Source organism: Rana temporaria, chromosome 4 (genome assembly GCF_905171775.1).
Source record: "Rana temporaria chromosome 4, aRanTem1.1, whole genome shotgun sequence".
Taxonomy (NCBI): domain Eukaryota; kingdom Metazoa; phylum Chordata; class Amphibia; order Anura; family Ranidae; genus Rana; species Rana temporaria.
The window spans coordinates 231,561,949-231,579,753 of record NC_053492.1 but is presented as its reverse complement, the minus strand read 5'-3'; the positions used below and the strand labels follow the sequence as shown (position 1 = coordinate 231,579,753).

General features: G+C 38.8%; 1 protein-coding gene across 2 annotated transcripts in view; it reads left to right on the top strand.

The window, feature by feature from the left end:
- IMPG1 (interphotoreceptor matrix proteoglycan 1) overlaps window positions 1-17,805 on the top strand; it is a 340,276-nt gene that overhangs the window by 166,928 nt on the left and 155,543 nt on the right. For both annotated transcript variants that reach the window (XM_040349990.1, XM_040349991.1), the window contains exons 9-10: window positions 7,641-7,661; window positions 10,557-10,789. In XM_040349990.1, the coding sequence (XP_040205924.1) occupies window positions 7,641-7,661; window positions 10,557-10,789 (254 nt within the window). The remainder of the gene's footprint in view (window positions 1-7,640; window positions 7,662-10,556; window positions 10,790-17,805) is intronic.

The following is a 17,805-nucleotide window of genomic DNA, read 5'->3' as shown; positions in this document are numbered from 1 at the left end:
AACCAATTAACCTGTCTAACAGTATGTGTTAAAAACAGGGGTTTTGTCAGCACGCATTTGCAAACGCATGTGTAAACCACAGAGCCGCACCAAGGTACCCTGTAATCTGGGGTCCTAAGACTAAACAATGAGTGTCCCCACAATGGAGGCACATGCATTCTAATGGATAGATGAAGGCAGGTGGACTGAAGGGGAGCCACCCCTCCTTAAAGGTGCAGGAGCACACCAAACACCCAGCATGTAGCAAAATGGCTGCAAAGGTGTGGCAGCAGGTGTGAGTCTGGCAGCAGCATTCATGATGGACTGAAGGGGGCATTACCTATGTAGAAGTAAGCCATTGAGAAGGGAAGAGGAGAGGTGTTAGTGGAATTGTAAGTAACGCTAATCGTGCGGTTGGATAAGTAAGAGGAGAATCAATAAAGAGTACCGTCACGGAGACCAAAGGCAGGGAGTTTTTTAAGGGGGTGGTCAATCGTATCAAAGACAGAAGAGAGGTCCACGAGTAGGAGTACAGAGTAGTGTCCATTGGTTTTGACTGTTAGTAGATCGTTTGTTAGTTTTAGGAGATTTGTTTCTGAGGAGTGTTGGGGACGACATCCAGACTGAAGGGGATCAAGAAGGCTATTATCAGCAAGGTGGTCGCTCAGTCGGTTGTAGACCAGACGTTCAAGAAGTTTGGATAAAAATGGGAGCAAGGAGATGGGGCATAGGTTGTTAAGAATGGATGGGTTCAGTGAGCAAGCATATAGTCAAGTAAAATTCTTCTTTATTGCCAGTGTTGTAATATACTCTTTCATATTCACGTAAACATGCTTATCAATGCACTCAAATGTAAAATTTTCTATTTTTGTTTTACGGCTCTGTACTTTTTATTACTAATCTTTACTCAGCTGTATGCTCAGACAACAATGCATCTAATTTCAAACCAGTAAAACTTGTGACGTTTTTTACTCCCATGTGCAAGAGACCTAAATGACGATAGATATAATTTAACCTTTTATCATTAGAAAAATATAATTAGATAAAAGATGTACCATCGTCCTAAATATTCGAATAAAGAATAAGGGGTCCCAGGGATTCCCCACAGTCCCCGAGGCTCCTACAGAAAAAAATGGGCAGGGAGGACTATACCGGTACGGTAAAGATTTGGTTGTAAAAAGGTGAAGATGTCATCTTTGGCACATTTGACTAAATAAGAAAAAGGGAAAAACTATAGAGCTAGGTTGATGAATATGACCTATTGGGACTGTAGTGGAAGATTTGCGAAGGCTTCTTGAAAAGCACACTTTGGACCTATGCAGCTCTTCTAATAGAGTCTTGAGATACCTATAGTTTATGTAAATAATAAATAAACAAAAGAGGGTGCCAAGATCTGAGTGTAGAGGATAGTGGAAAAAAGGAAGCAAAAAAGGGGGCTAAAATGTACTCACAGATATGGATAAAGAAGCACGTTGTCCAATACAAAGCTGTCTGTGGGAGCCATCAGGATATTGCAAAGGTCAGGAGGGATGTGACTGGAAAGAATGCAGAGCTGCACCAGGACACTGCTGGTGTGTGGAAGCTGTCATCCACTCTACAAGGCAAGCATGCAGAATATATCCGCAGCTCTACATTCTTTCCAGCTGCATCCCTGCTGACCTCTACAATATCCTGATGACTGCCCAGACAACTTCACTCTGTATTTTCTGACATGCTGCTTAAGGCCCCTTTCGCATGGGTGGACAGGCGTTCACGTCCGCCTGTCAGTTTTTTTGGCGGTCGCTCCATGCAAGTCTATGACCATGTCCGCTGACATCCGATCTGCTAAAATCAGACGTATGGCGATATGTTCGCCATCCGTCCTGGCAGGTCGGATCGGGTGAGATCTGATAAAAACGGGCATGCTGTCCGTTTTCATCCGATCTCCCCATAGGAATCAGCGGTACTCAACAAACCCCTCCACGCTCAGTGAGCAGAGGGGGACCTGTCATCTGCCGGCTCAGCGAAAATCAATGGAGAGATCTCCCGCTGAACTGGCAGACTCCGTAGCAACGGATCTGCCCAGTGAGGCCTTACCCCTACATATCAGTGAGTGCAATAAAACACCTTTTTTTCCACTACTCCTGTACACTCAGATCGTGGTACCCTCTTTTTTTTATTTTTTGGACATTTGAGTAAATTTTTTTTTTTTATTGAATTATAATTGATGTGATAAAATTATGTCGTACATGTAGGTTCTGGTTTGTGTGTATTAGATCATTTGCTGCTCAAAGGTCACATAACTTAATGTCCTTAAACCTCTACTACAGTGGCAAATTTATAAACAGGATACCAGAAAAATAATAATATATTGTGTAGGCCCTAAATTTGGCAAATCTGCATGAGAAAACAATTGAAAAAGTAATATTCAGTTTTTTTCCCTAAATAGCTTCCTTTACCTTAGCGCAGTCCTCCTTCACTTACCTCATTCTTCGATTTTGCTTTTAAATGTCCTTATTTCTTCTGAGAAATCCTCACTTCCTGTTCTTCTGTCTGTAACTACACACCATAATGCAAGGCTTTCTCCTTGGTGTGGAGAAAGCCTCTTGAGGGGGGAGGGGGCGAGCAGGCAAGTCAGGACGCTCTCTACTTTACAGATAGAGAAAGGAGCTGTGTGTTAGTGGGTGTCCAAACACTCCTGCTTTCCCCCTTCCCCCCTCAAGAGGCTTTCTCCACACCAGGGAGAAAGCCTTGCATTACTGTGTGTAGTTACAGACAGAAGAACAGGAAATTAGGATTTCTCAGAAGAAATAAGGACATTTAAAAGCAAAATCGAAGGATGAGGTATATCCATCTTGTTTAGCCACTTGCTCACCACCGTTTGCATAAATACGGCCTTTCAGCAAGTGATTACACCAAGTGGTTATATAGTTATATAAGTGGTTATAACAAGATCATGGCTGCAGCTTCAGATGAGATGGAAGTGATGATTTAATCACTTTCAGTTTCAGAGCAAGCAAGCTAATCAAGTACAATCTGTGCATGATGAGCTACTTTGGAGGGCAGTGGAAACATTACGGGTCTAATAGACCCCCGATGTCTCCATAAAGAGGACCTGTCTGCCTTAATGTTGTAAAGTGCTGTGAAAATGGTTGGCGCTATATAAATCATGTATAATAATAATAATAATTATTACATAGGGGGCTTGGTAGAAAAATGTAAACATGTTAAATCAATTTTAATAGAATAAATAAAACAAATTAAAAACAACATTAAAAGCAACATCTCCCTCTTTTGAGAATTCAAATTTGGCATAGGTCCTGCAAGCTTATGTACACATCGAATGTACCACATATGTGAGGTATTGCGGCAAATGTTAGTGGGAGCAAAAATTCTAGGGTCATCATTCATGATTAACTGTACACTGATAACATGTAAGTGGTTTTAAAATGTTGACTGGGAAAAGTTTAAGGCTGCATTCACACCTGAGCGTCGGTCGTTCAGTCGTTTTTCCGGCGTTTTGTCGCGCGTATTCATGCTTATTTGCGCGTTTGCATACAGCATCGTCCGACGTTTTTGTACTTCGACGTTTTTTATTTTAGCCAATAGGAAAAATTATCATCTTTTCATCACTTGTTACTATGTTGGTAGATTTTTTTAATCTTCTGCCTGGGTGAAAATTTCTATTGATTAAAGTGACGAAACGCCCGTAGCAAATGCTCGTTGTTGCGCTAGTCGCTTGAATCGAGCATTTCCATTACTTTCTATGGGAAATGGAAACTCTCAAAAACGACCAAACCGCCCCTCTAGCGTATTTGAGCGTCGCTCTTCAGGCGACAAAACGATCAGGTGTGAATGCAGCCTTAGGCATCATAGTTTGTCGCCGTTTCTCAGGTGCAAACAATATTGACTTTTGACGTGCTTGGAATTTACTTACTTAACACAACTATTATATTTTACAAAACAATTGGGTATGACATGATTGTAATAGCCCTCATTTTGTTTTACATTCCTTTGCTTTCAAACAATTTATAATGTTTGGGTGTTTTAACTAACTTTCTAGCAAAACAAAAGGCTGATTTTAACATGTGTATAAAAAAAATTGAAATTGCCCTGGACAGCAAGTGGTTAAATCTGTCCGTGAAAACATAATTTAAAAGTTGAAAAATACATAAACCAAATGCAAAATGTTCTAACTGAACGAGGCATTATTTTCCGTCAAGTAAAGCTCTTTAGATATGGAAGTATTTTATTCTCCATAACTAATGTTTGTATATTTATAGATACATTTTTACTTAGAGATAGAAACATAATTTAGAATCAATATGTATTCACATGAACTGTTTATACGACAAAGAAAGCAAAGGAAGGCACTATGTTTTTTTTTTAATACTTCACTCACATTTGCATATCTATTTGATATAATATCTGTACGTCTGTACGTGTTAAAGAAATCATGTTTCAATAAGTATACAGAAAGCTTTGCATTTCCATCCCATACTTTTACCTTTTATGGGGGACCAATATGTTGATCTTACCCTGCTGTGATATTGAAAAAAACTACTTTGCTTTAAATATATGTTTAATGTATACTGTATATGCACTTTGTAAAGTTAGCAATATAATTTGACACTTTTTTAAGCAATACTTTAAATGGAATATTGTCTTACTTCACAAACACCTTCTTCATTTGTTTTATTTAAACAGAGGAGAAATTGGGAACTATAAACCACATGAATGTATTTTTCCAAGATCAATATCTCCTGTGTCTAATGTACATGTGTTTACATGCATTTAGCATATATGATCTGCCCTGGAAACACAGATGTATTCCAAACTAAGCCTATCCAAAATGTATTGTTGTTATACAACTGAAATCAGGTATAGTGAGCATTGAGAATACCAGGATATGTATTAAATGTCTGTATACATACATACATACATACATACATACATACATACATATAGAATGGTACATTATGACCAAATGGAGTCTTCCGGTTTCCTTTATAAATGCATCTAGTGCACAAGTTGAGGGTAAACCAAGACAGCAATGGTACTGGGATGATTCTTTTTCCTTCTCTATGATGGTCTGTTATGCATTAGAAGGACATTCATAGGCAGTTACCCAATAGGTATGTCTGTTGTGTCAGGCTTTTCATGTAGAACACATATTGGCAAGTGTCATTTTCAGATTGCTGCTATGCCCTAAGCTGTGTGGACCACTCATTGGCAGATACCTTCCAGAGAAGCTGTGCCTTTGGTCTCTAGTTTACTTTTTAATCCGTTTATATGGTAGCTTTACTATTGAGACATTTATTTGTTGATGACCTTTACTGTAGGGAAGTCCCTATGGATGCCAAAAATGAAAATACAGGAGTTGGTTGGCCTCTGGATTTCAACACACATTTCCATATATTTTCTTATAAGCTGTTCGTGGTTAAGAATCAATATATGTGTGTTTGTGTGTGTGTGTGTAATAGAGTCGTTCGATTCATTAAAGGGGAGGTTCACCCTAAAAACGACTTTCTATTATTACATTGGCCCCCCACATTACAATACAATCATCTTGTCGCGTAAAAAAACGAGCTCCCCCCCGTCGCGTAAGCTGCATCACGATTGCCGAAAGGAGCCGAACGGCGGTGCGCAGGCGCAGTATAGCGCCGACTCGCTGTTCGGCTCCTTTTGCCAATCGTGACGCAGCTTACGTGACGGGGGGAGTTCGTTTTTTGTCATCACGTCAATCAACAGCATGTTAGGAACGCCCACTCCCGCGGGACTCGCAACCCGGAAGCCACGGGTGAATAAGCTGTATCAAGGTATGTACAGCACAAAAAAAAACATAATAGGCATATTGTATTGTAATGTGGGGGGCCAATGTAATACTAGAAAGTCGTTTTTAGGGTGAACCTCCCCTTTAAGTAGGTTCTTGGGTTTCTTTTTAGACTCTCTAATGTGCAACAGGAAAAAAGAAATATGAAAGTTGATTTACTAAAGGCAATTAGGCTGTGCACCTTGCAAGGGGAATTAGCTACAGAGCTTAGTGCATACGGTGAAGTTTCACTTTGTAAGGCATACCCAATCACATGCAAAGAAAAAAAAACATTTTGCTTGCACATGATTGGATAATGGTAGTTAGCAGAGCTCAATCTCTTTCCCTTTTATCCTTTTGCAAAGTAGAACTTTCCTTGCAAAGGGAAAACCCCATTTACCTTTAGTAAATCAACTCTGTAGAGTCTGATTAGTTTTCATAAGCCCTTATTACTTTTATACATTTCCCCACTGTACCGAGAGCACTTTTGGAAATGAATATCTTTGTAATAACATTTGTACTTGTTTATTTGGATGTTCTAAAGTTGCTGCCTCCTGCATTCAGCCAGAAATGCTTTTATTATCTGTATTCATTTATTTTTGACCAGGGAAAGAAGTTGAATATGTGTTTTGTTCTATTGTCCAGTCACATATCAGTAGAATGCAACCTATATGCATTATGATTGTGTGTGTCTTTTTTTTACTCCAAACATTTTAATTTGTTTAGGATTGTTCAGAACAAAATATGTTATAATTTCATCCCCACAACTGGAAAGTAATAGAAATATTTTTTCTCATTGGCACACTGTCTCTTTATTTTTATGTGATGTACTTTATATTATGGATATGATACTTAGTAAAATAATGAGTAACAATAAGTACAGTAACTGAAAAAAAAACTATCCCATAATGCAGTGAGGTTTCGTTTATTAATCCCCATTGATGAAATTCTGGACACACAGAACACAGGAAAAGAGTATTACTTTCCCAGTTGACATTGTGGGTCAATCATGTTCAGTTGGAATATAGTAAAGCACATGTGTAAAAAAATAAAATAAAAATAGAAACAGCTTGGGCCTAAATTGAAAATTGTTTAATTTATCATGGTTGATTAACTAAAGGAGTTGAGAATATTCACACAACTAACTGTGTGAATATTAAGTTCAGTTTACTAAATATTGTGGAAAGCAATTCTGTATTTACAGATTTCATTTAAGGTAAAACTTCATTTAAAAAAGAGACATTAGATGAGCATTATTTATACCATTGTTTATTTTTCCACTTAGCTCAACCTGCATTTGCTGATTATCCAATCAAATGAGACCGATTTACTAAACAAGTAGGGGCTGTTCACGTAACCAAGTTATTGGTAACTTAGAAAACTGTAATATGCATTGTTGTATATAAAATAATTGTAAGTTCACTTTGAATACACAATGAATACACAATACACAATTGAAATATAAAGTGAACAGTCTATGTAACTTCAATAATATAACCCCATTGGTTTGCAATTCATAATTTTCTAAATAGTCCAAAAAAAAGTACTTCAGTAGCCAGACAAAGAGCAATTTCTTCTCCTCAGCTTCATAAATATAGTCCCTCGAATTAAATTGTTCAAATTCTAGCTGCATTTGTTTCTTCAGTCTGTTTCGATAGCCACAACAGTGAAATAGATACATTAGATGCAATCAGCATCACATAAACAATGAAGAAAATGTAGAGCTATGATTTTAATAATGTGGGTATGTCTTAATCAAGACATTGATAACTGACAGTATAATGCAGAATATAAGCACAGCAATTAAAGCAGTGAGCTATTACATGTGATTAAGGTTGTTTTTTTGTTTTTTTCATGCTGCAAAATCAAGGCAGAAGAAGAAAGAAGATGGGTAATTAAAGTTCTATGTTTGCTTTCAAATGAAATTCTTAAAACTGAACTCCAGGAATACTGTATATAAGAAATGCAGTTTTGTTTCCATTAAAATAATTACCTAATATATATTTTTACATACTGCTACAGTAAGTACATTTCTTGATATTGGCCTCCTGTCATCCTCTGCACAGCAGGACTCAGACCTGCAGGAGGAGAGGTAGCAACCAATTGTGCTTTGCTGCAGTGCATATGTGCTAAAGGCGGAGAAAGAGGTGTTCGCAGAGGATGACCTCTTTATTCTACCAATGTTCTTTCACTGTCTAGTCAGCAAGCTGGTGTGTATTTTGACTAGTACTCTATAACAAGCTGTGCTTCTTTCTGGCATAGGTGTCTAGATTATATAAGAGGCTGCACAAAATAACAAATCAGTTGGCAGCTAAAGTAAATTTGTTTACAAATGAGAAGGGAGAAACTGCCGCTCCAGGTGAGTGCACTATGCAATCAGTGTCCTCTCAGAAACCGTGGGTGCCGGCAATGCACGAAGCAAAACTCGAAAAGGAAAATATGGATGGCCGCAGACCAAAAACCTTAAAAATGTTGCCTTTAATGGTAAAAAAGGAAAAAAGCACTACAAACACAGCAAGCAGTGGGGTGTATAGCTGACATGTTTTCACACTGGGGTTCAGTGCTTAGTCATAGCTGATGATCATAGCTATGACTAAACAGCATTGTGAAACGCGTCAGATATACACCCCACTACTTTTTGAGCTTTGTAGTGCTTTTTTCCTTTTTTACCATTAAAGACTACCTTTTAAAGGTTTTTGGTGTGCGGCCGTCCATATTTTCCTTTTCGAGTGCCGTTCAATGCCCCTGTCACTAAATAAAATGGTTAGCGTACAGTCCTGCTTACAAGTTGTGTTTGCTTTGCTTCAACAATTATACCCCATGTCGCTTTAGTGGTGCTTTAAAGCGTCTCCAAAGCCTCCATAGAAGTCTATGCCAAAGCTTGCTTACAGCACCTGTAGCTTTTGGGAGGCTTTTATTCAGCTTTAGCTTTGCTTAGTTTTGGGGGTATTTCAGGTATAAGATAGCAACACACCCAGGGCATCTGCCAAGCTTCATTAAAGCTTCACAAAAGCAACACCAAAGTATCATCAAAGCACCACTGAAGCATTAATGTGTGTTGAAGTCAAAGCCAGTGTAAATGAGCCCTAAATGTATGAGATCTGTATATTCAGCTGATTTCCGGGAGTTCAGCTTTAAATATTAGTAAAAATATATATTTTAAAACTATTCTTATGATCCACTAGAATGTCGCTAAGGTAACATGTATTGTATGATCTTTAGTAGAATGCAATTATTTAAAAATAATGTTTTATTAACTGTAGCAGAATGCACTCTAATAAATTTAGGCCGTTATGTTATGAATTTTATTCGATCACTATGCTTATTGCCCTTAAAGCAATTCTGCAGCTAAACAAATTTGCTTAAAAAATTAAGTGCCTGTTTAAGAAGCAAGGGAATACTTACCTCTCTTGCTGTCACACAGATAAACACTGCTCTGATGCAGAAAATTCATGCTTGGTGTTTCTTTGGAAATGGACAGTTCCAGGAGTGTCAATCTTCTGCATGCCCTCTGACCTCTTACATCACTATTGTAATTAAATGGGGGTCATCAGGGGAAACCACTGAAGATAAATAGATATTTACATGCTTCTTTTAAAGTTCCTTGGTCTTTTGTGTTTTTTTTAACCCCCTCAGTGGTATTCTCAAGTCTGGCTCGGGGTGGAATTTCAGAACCAAAAGCGGTAACCCCGAGCCAGACTCAGGATCGCCTCGCAGTGTCAACAGGCAGGGAATTACTTACCTTGTCCCTGGATCCTGCGAAGCCTCCCCGCTGTGTGATCGAGTTGTGACTTTTAATAAAAACTGTTCTTTCTGCCTGGAAACTGGAGATTGTCCATAGCAACCAAAAAGTGTCCCTTTACATCAAAAGTGGTTTTATAATAAATTAGAATCACTTGCAGAATTGAGCGATAGTGATTTGTGGGGAAATTCGTCATCAAACAATAAAAGTAATTACAGCGACAATTCTGCAACTGAGCAAATTTCAGTGTTTTTGATTTGATTACATTATTGAATCATTTTTATTATAATTAGTATTTGTTATAATTATATATAGTTATTTATTATATTATAATTTATGATTTCGTTTTTCAAACTTTATCATACCCGAGATGTCTACTAGACTCTGGTTTGGACAGATTTAAGTGAGTTATTTCTAAGAATTACAGGCCTACAATGTAAAACGCCAAATTTCCATGCAAAATAATGGTACCGCTTTCAGCACCTAAAATCTGAAATAATCATACCGCCAGGGAGGTTAAACAAGTTGCTTAATTGAGAGTGTTGCTTTAAAGTTAACAATTAAAAATCATGCAGAACGTTTTTAAAAATAAGAACTTGTTTTTTTAAATCAAACTGAAAGTGTCTAGCTTTACTCTTCTTGTGTTAAAACAGGAACAAATGATAGTTTTACAACTCTGTAATGCTGTAAACAGATGGTATGTATTACCAAATTATATAAAATGTATTTATTCCACAGTTTTCTTATATAAACAAATTATGTGTACCCAGATGACCTCTACTAGCTGGAAAAATATCCAAGATTTAATAACATAACCAGAAAGCTTACATTGAATAGCTGATAAAAATTACAGCCATGTTATTCTTTCTGGAATAATACGAGATTACATTGACCACATTTCCTTTTTAAACTAAATAGTGTCTGCATTTTAGTTTACTTAGAGTTTTCTCCGGCTACAATAGAACATTTGGAAAAGTAAGATAAGGACAATTCAATGTACGGCAAACTTAATATACTCAATATACTTGCTTTTTCCTGCTGCAGATCTGATAGTATTGTGGTGCGTTATGCTGTGGTCTTTGAAAGTGCCAGCCCCGAATCTAAAAATAAAATTGATGAGACACCTACTATCACATCTAACAAAGTTGAAAATGGTAACAATGAAGAGGCAAAAGAAATGTCATATACTGTGATGGAACTGAAGCAGATGGTTGCTATGGCGTTACAAGATGATCGATCTATGGCCGTAGACCTCCAAACACTCTTATTTTCAGATGGTGAGTAAATAGAGTATGAGTTAGTCCTGCTTTTAGTAGATATAATGATTTCTTTAAAACAAACATCTATTTTATTTTATTTATATGTGCTACTGTACATTATCAAATGTCAAAGAGAGGAGGCAGCTTTCATGATCGTTATGTTATATTTAACCTTTAGTGGTTATTGGAAGCCACTATTTTTTGCATGTGAATGTGTTGTGCAGAGCAAGGCTGTTCTTTTTGAAATATTGATTTTCTTTAAACCGAAAATCAGTGGAACTGTCAGTACAACCTACCACAGTTGACATATTTCTGGCCTGAACTGGACCTGCTTCAAGCTAACTTTTCATAAACCAATATGGGGACAGAAATGGTTCTGTCATCAACAAATCTCGTCAACAAAGACCCTTAACCAGGGTGAGGGTTGACATAATTTCATACCAAGGACTGGCCTAATTTCAGATCTAATAAGTCAGTTATCAATCATAGCTTACACTCATTGTAATAACACATGCAAGTCATGACAAAGTTGCATAGTGATTCATGTTTGTAGCTTCTTGCTTTGCAGATTTTCTGAGATGCTGTGCTGACAGTTTATTTCATGTATTTATAAAACTGCAACCTACAAGCTGTCAAATGAGGAAAACAGCAAGGTGGCTTTCGAAACCTGTGAATGAATTAACAAAAGCTGTGAATAAAATGGGCAAAATCAAACAAGAGCAACAAACTTGGAAAACGTGTACAAAAGTATAGATAGCTAAAAAAACAAAAATGACAAGGCTTGTATTGATTGTGTATGTTACTTTTATATTTTTTTAAATGGTGTATATATTCCACAAATTCCAAAGTTTACAGGAAAAAACATATAACACAAAAAATATAATTTAAATACAGTGAAATCTAAGCATGAAAAACGAATTAATGGATTCAATACACTCTACAATTGAGTGCTTTTATTGAGTTGAAAATGAAAAAATAGGAAACAAAATTAAATATACAATATGGCAGTGTAACAAAATTGCATCTTTACACCGTTTCAATGTTTTTTTCAAAGTATACCATAGCAAGAGATAGCAGCAAGGTATGGGCCTGCAGACCTAATAATTCATGGGGCCTGGCATTATGTAGTTGAGAAAAGCTGTAACTATTCTCCACAATGAAGAGTTGATACTTTTCCAGAGAAATCAATAAAGTAGTTTAAAGTAAAGAACATAGATCACCTCTTTATCTCTTTTATTATCTTCCTCATGATTTTGATATGGACCCCAACGTATTACTCCCTCATATAATTGGTCATCACAAGCACCAGACATTAAGTGAAATGTCCTAATTAGCTGCGCATGCGCGGAGCCTAGTCGAACGGAAATGAAGGCTTAAAACTTTGTTCCAGGGGGAAATTACACCAGAGACTCACGAGCAGCAGTAGCTCCCTACACGACACCCGCAGACACCCGAAGCCCCACAGAACCCCCCTCTACCGCAAAGATGGCCCTTGGGGGATCCAAAGCCAACTACAAGGCTGGAAACATCAGAGACGTTAAACAAATATATATATTCTCAACCCTAAAAAAGTGAAGTAAATATAAAATATAAGCAGCGCTATAAAAGAATGAGATATTTGTTTTCACAGAAAATCAAAAAGTGATAATATCTATAAATATTACCCTGTGACATACATCTGTGACAGTGTATATGTGCACAAAAATAATAATACTATCTTTAAATAAAAGTCCATAAATCAAATAAGTGAGTTTGTGAAAAAACTTTTTCAAATCTTCTACCAAACCCGGTGCTGATGATTCCTTTCCATCAAATGCAAAACTCACAAACTCAAATTGCCTTACACTCTCGTGTTTGGCATGTGAACATGTGTGAAAACCCCACTGGTAGGTATAGCAGATAATTCCATGTTCCAACTAATTTCACTGCCAGATAGCTCCGCATGTAAATATAAGAAGTACTCAAAATATTGTGATACCGTAAAATCTGATTAATACCACACCTTAAAACCTTCAAATATTGCACTCACATCAATCTAAAAAATTAGAGCAATACACTGCACAGCAAACTTGTTCAAAGATGAACCCAAAACCGAATGTATTGGTCACGGTGGACCCAAGGTATACACTGATCGCTCACCGCTTCATGGTACCCCATGACTAAGTCTTTACAACGAAACATGTTGGTGCGTGGCTGTGCGGCAACCGTCCAAAGTGAGCGTGTGACGTCTAGAGCCAACTAAGGAAGTGGAAATCCAGGAAGGAGTAGCGGGAAGCGGTGAGCGATCACTACTATCACTACTACCTCACCAAGGGACAGCTACCCACAGCTGCCAGGGGAAGAGATGCCCTGTCCTGCCAAGGCCACGCTTACCAGCTCTTTGCAGACCTCTCTCCACTCAGTGGCCAAGAGACATGCACTCAAACCTCACCTGCAAAGACTTCAGCACAACCAAATTGCATACCACTGCAGAGGAGCTACAGTCTACCTTGATGGACTTGGGACTGGTAGATCGCACCCCTCACAGGGACCCATCTCGCAGGCAATCAGCCTCTCAATCCCCTCAAAAGCAGACATCTGCAGGCAATACCCACTCATGCCACACATCAAAATCAAAATCTCTACAAAAGTGGTCAGTTTATTACTACGGTCCCATCCAACAAACACTCAATGGACTGACATCCCCCCACAGCTCTGATTCGCTTATATTGATTCCCTCGGCAACACGGACATCTCTCTGTCTCAGTCAGAACTACAACAAGCTCAGGCCTCCCAGCCGTTTACATGGGTGGCACACCACCTCCCATACTTAGGAGTACACCTCACAGCCTCGTTGTCAGATATGTTTGCGACTATTTATTTACCACTAACCTCATGAAAAACTGGTCCCCTGCCCCCTATCCTGGCTTGGCCGGATCAATGCCATAAAAATGTCCATATTACCTAAATTCTTGTACTTATTCAGAGTACTCCCCATAGCTGTACCATCATACATCCTACGATGTACACAACGCACAGTGATGTCCTATATATGGGGACCCACCTGACCCCAGCCACCAAAATCTACACTTTATGTTAATAAACTATGCGGCGGGCTGTGAATACCAAACTTCTCATTCTACTACTATGCAGCACAACTCGCACAACTGCCCAAGTACCATGCTGCGGTGGAAACACCAATGTGGGTAGCTATTGAAGCAATCGATTGCGATCTAATCTCCGTGGCTAATATGCTATGGCTTCACCCAAAAGACAGGGCACACCTTTCGAATCCCATTACCAAACAATCCCTCACTATCTGGGACAAATTTAAAGTTACACCGACTCTCCAATCCTCACACAACCCCCTACTCTCCTTCCTCAGAAACCCTGCCTTCTACCCAGCATGGGAATCCCCCGTGGCGATCGCAGCCTGGTTCAACGCAAATCTGTTCAGGCTCCATACTCACAATGCTATTCATGCATTCCCAATACTTTGGGAAACCTTTGGTCTCCCTAGAACTTAACTCTTCCGCTACTTACAAGAAAATAATTTCTACATGCCCTTCCTCCAAATGGACTCAACATTGAACCAAATTACACAATTTGAGCGCATCCGTAAAAGAAACCACACGTTAGGGGACTGATATCACTCTTGTATCAGCATATGAATTATATCCCAAACAAAGCACTACCAACATACACTGCCAAATGGGCAACTGACATGGAACGCACACTCAACAGCGCTGACTGGTACAGCATAATATGGCTAGCCAAAAAATCCTCCTCCCCCGATAGCTCGGCACTTGAAACTAATTATAAGACTATTGACCCCAGACGGATAGATATGCCCCCGCTCACAGATTGCTTCCACCGGGGGTGAGCGCGTGGTCTGGAGGCACACACAACAGCATACTAAGACCAGAGGTGGCCCCAGCCTACAGCCTCTATTGCTAACTTGCTGCAATGGTTATATGTTAAACTTACTTTGAATGTTAAACCTCTAACACCATAACTTGTGCATACATACGCTTAAAGAAAGTGTATCTCATGTAACTACTGTATTCATAAACTGTTTCTGTCTTTCTGATGTACACCTCAATAAAAATATTTAACAAGAAATGTCGTAATTATTGTAAGTATTTAATAAAAACACACACTAGCAATATGTGGTGCTCCGGTGACACAAGACAGTGGTGCTAAGATACTAAGTAAAACTGAATGAATCAGATACTGATATTTATTGAAAGTAACTGCACAGAGAGACAACAAAAGGATAGCAATCCAGATATCCAGCAAAAGTAATAAAAGCTATCTAAAAAAGGTTGCTGACAGCTAAATGGAGAATGAGCAGGAACTAAAGAAAAACTATTAACCACTTCAGACCCGGAAGGTTTTACCCCCTTAATAACCAGGCCATTTTTTGCATTACGGCACTGTGTTAGTTTAACCACTTAAGACCCGGACCAATATGCAGGTAAAGGACCTGGCCCCTTTTTGCGAATCGGCACTGCGTCGCTTTAACTGACAATTACGCGGTCGTGCGATGTGGCTCCCAAACAAAATTGGCGACTTTTTTCCCCACAAATAGAGCTTTCTTTTGGTGGTATTTGATCACCTCTGTGGTGTTTATTTTTTGCGCTATAAACAAAAATAAAGCGACAATTTAAAAAAAAAATTCAATATTTTTTACTTTTTGCTATAATAATATCCCCCAAAAATATATACATATATACATATATATATATACTTTTTTTCCTCATTTTAGGCCGATACGTATTCTTCTACATAGTTTTGGTAAAAAAAATCGCAATAAGTGTTTATTGATTGGTTTGCGCAAAATTTATAGCGTTTTTTTTTTCGTGACTGCGACATTGTGGCGGACACATCGGACACTTTTGACACATTTTTGGGACCATTGTCATTTTCACAGCGAAAAGTGCTATAAAAATGCACTGTTACTGTGAAAATTACACTGGCAGTGAAGGGGTTAACCAGGAGGGGGCGCTGTATGGGTTAAGTGTGTACTAAGGGAGTGTTCTTACTGTGGGGGGGGTGTGGCTGTGCACGTGATGTCACTGATCGTCGTTCCCTAACACAGGGAACAGACGATCACTGACAGCCACACTAGGACGAACGAGGAAGGTTTAGCAATAGGAGGAAGGAGATGGACAGCCGCACTCCGAAATAACTTTTCAAAAAAGTTGTCTTTTATTTTCAAGCGGGAACATGCATAATCACCATAACCATAAACCAGGACAGCCGACTAGTTTCACACTCTTGCTAGTGCTTAATCATGGCTCAAATTTTCTTCTTTCAACGAGGAAGGTTTGTTTACACTCACCTCTCCCCGTTCTTCCTCTCTGTGACCCGATCGTGGGACACCGGCGGCGATTGGGTCCGCAGGTCCCGCGGGCGTGGTCACGGAGGACAGGACCATGGCTGGGCATCTAAAAGTGCCCAGCCGTGCCATTCTGACTACGTAAATAGTCGTGTGGCGATCCTTAACTGACCGGTTACCTGACAATTGCGCAGTCTTGTGATACTGTACCAAAACAAAATTGATATCCTTTTTTTCCCACATATAGAGCTTTCTTTTGGTGGTATTTGATCACCTCTGCGGTTTTTATTTTTTTGTTTTATAACAAAAAAAAAGAAAATTTTGAAAAAATAACCTGTATTTTTTTACTTTCTGTTATAAAACATATTTAATAAAAATTTGTAAAAAATCTAATTTCTTCATCAATTAGGGCCAATATGTATTCTGCTACATACAGTATATTTGATAAAAAAAATCCCAATTAGCGTAGAGTGATTGAATTGTGCAAAAGTTATGGCATTTGTTTTTTTTACTAGGAATGGCGCAGATCAGTGATTTTATAGTGGTACTGCGATATTGCAGCGGACAAAATCTTACATTAGGTGACACTTTTTGGAGATCAGTGACAACAATACAGTCATCAGTGCTAAAAAAATGCACTGTTACTGTATAAATGACACTGGCAGGGAAGGGGTTGACAGCAGGGGCAATCAAAGGGTTAAGTGTGCTCCTATGGAATTCTTTCTAACTGTAGGGGGATGGGAGAGATGTGTGTTCCTTATTAGCAGGAATCACAGATCTCTCTCTTTCTCTGTGACAGAACGACTGCCTTGTTTACATAGACAGACCACTGTTTTGCCTCTCCTACAAATGATCGTGGGTGGCTGGTGGTCATTGCGGCCGCCTGACCCGCTGCGAGCCAGGAAGAGGAAACAACGCACAGGTACATTGTTTCATGGAGCCGGGCCGCCCTACTGCAATATATGTATGGTGAGCGGTCCGGAAGTGGTTAAGATAAAAACAAATACAGAAGCACAAACTAGCATAGTGTTATAATTAATAATATGTATTCATATTAAAGGAGTAAAAATTCAAGCGGAGAACAATTGTATAGTTCATACAGACAATATGGCCATGGCCGGCAGCCATCGATGGAACAGAATGTGGGTGCCTCAGGTTAACAATGTGGAACAACACAGTCCAGTGTAGACAATAGAAGTGATTGTAAGCAATCACCTTGTAAAACATACCATTCAGTTTAAAATGGAAATTAAAGTCAAACATTTGTGTATAGATCTAAAAAAAAACATTACAAATACTTTTTTTTCCTTTTTTATAAGTGATCAGATTCCCTCTGTTGTCAGCTGCATAAGAGCTGGGGGGAACAGGATACTTTTTCATACAAGTACATGGTACAAAAGGCACATATCACAAACCTACAAAGTTAAGGCAATTTCCCTCTAAGGCTGCGTACACACGATCAGTCAAAACCGATGAAAACGGACTGAAGGACCCTTTCATCGGTCCAAATCGATCGTGTGTGGGCCCCATCGGTCAGTTATCCTTCGGTCAAAAAAAGAGAACTTGCTTTAAAAAGGCTCAGAATCAAATCGACGCATGCTTGGAAGCATTGAACTTCATTTTTTTAGCACGTCGTGTGTTTTACGTCACCGCGATCTGACACAATCGTTTTTTTAACCGATGGTGTGTAGGCACATCAGACCATCAGTCAGCT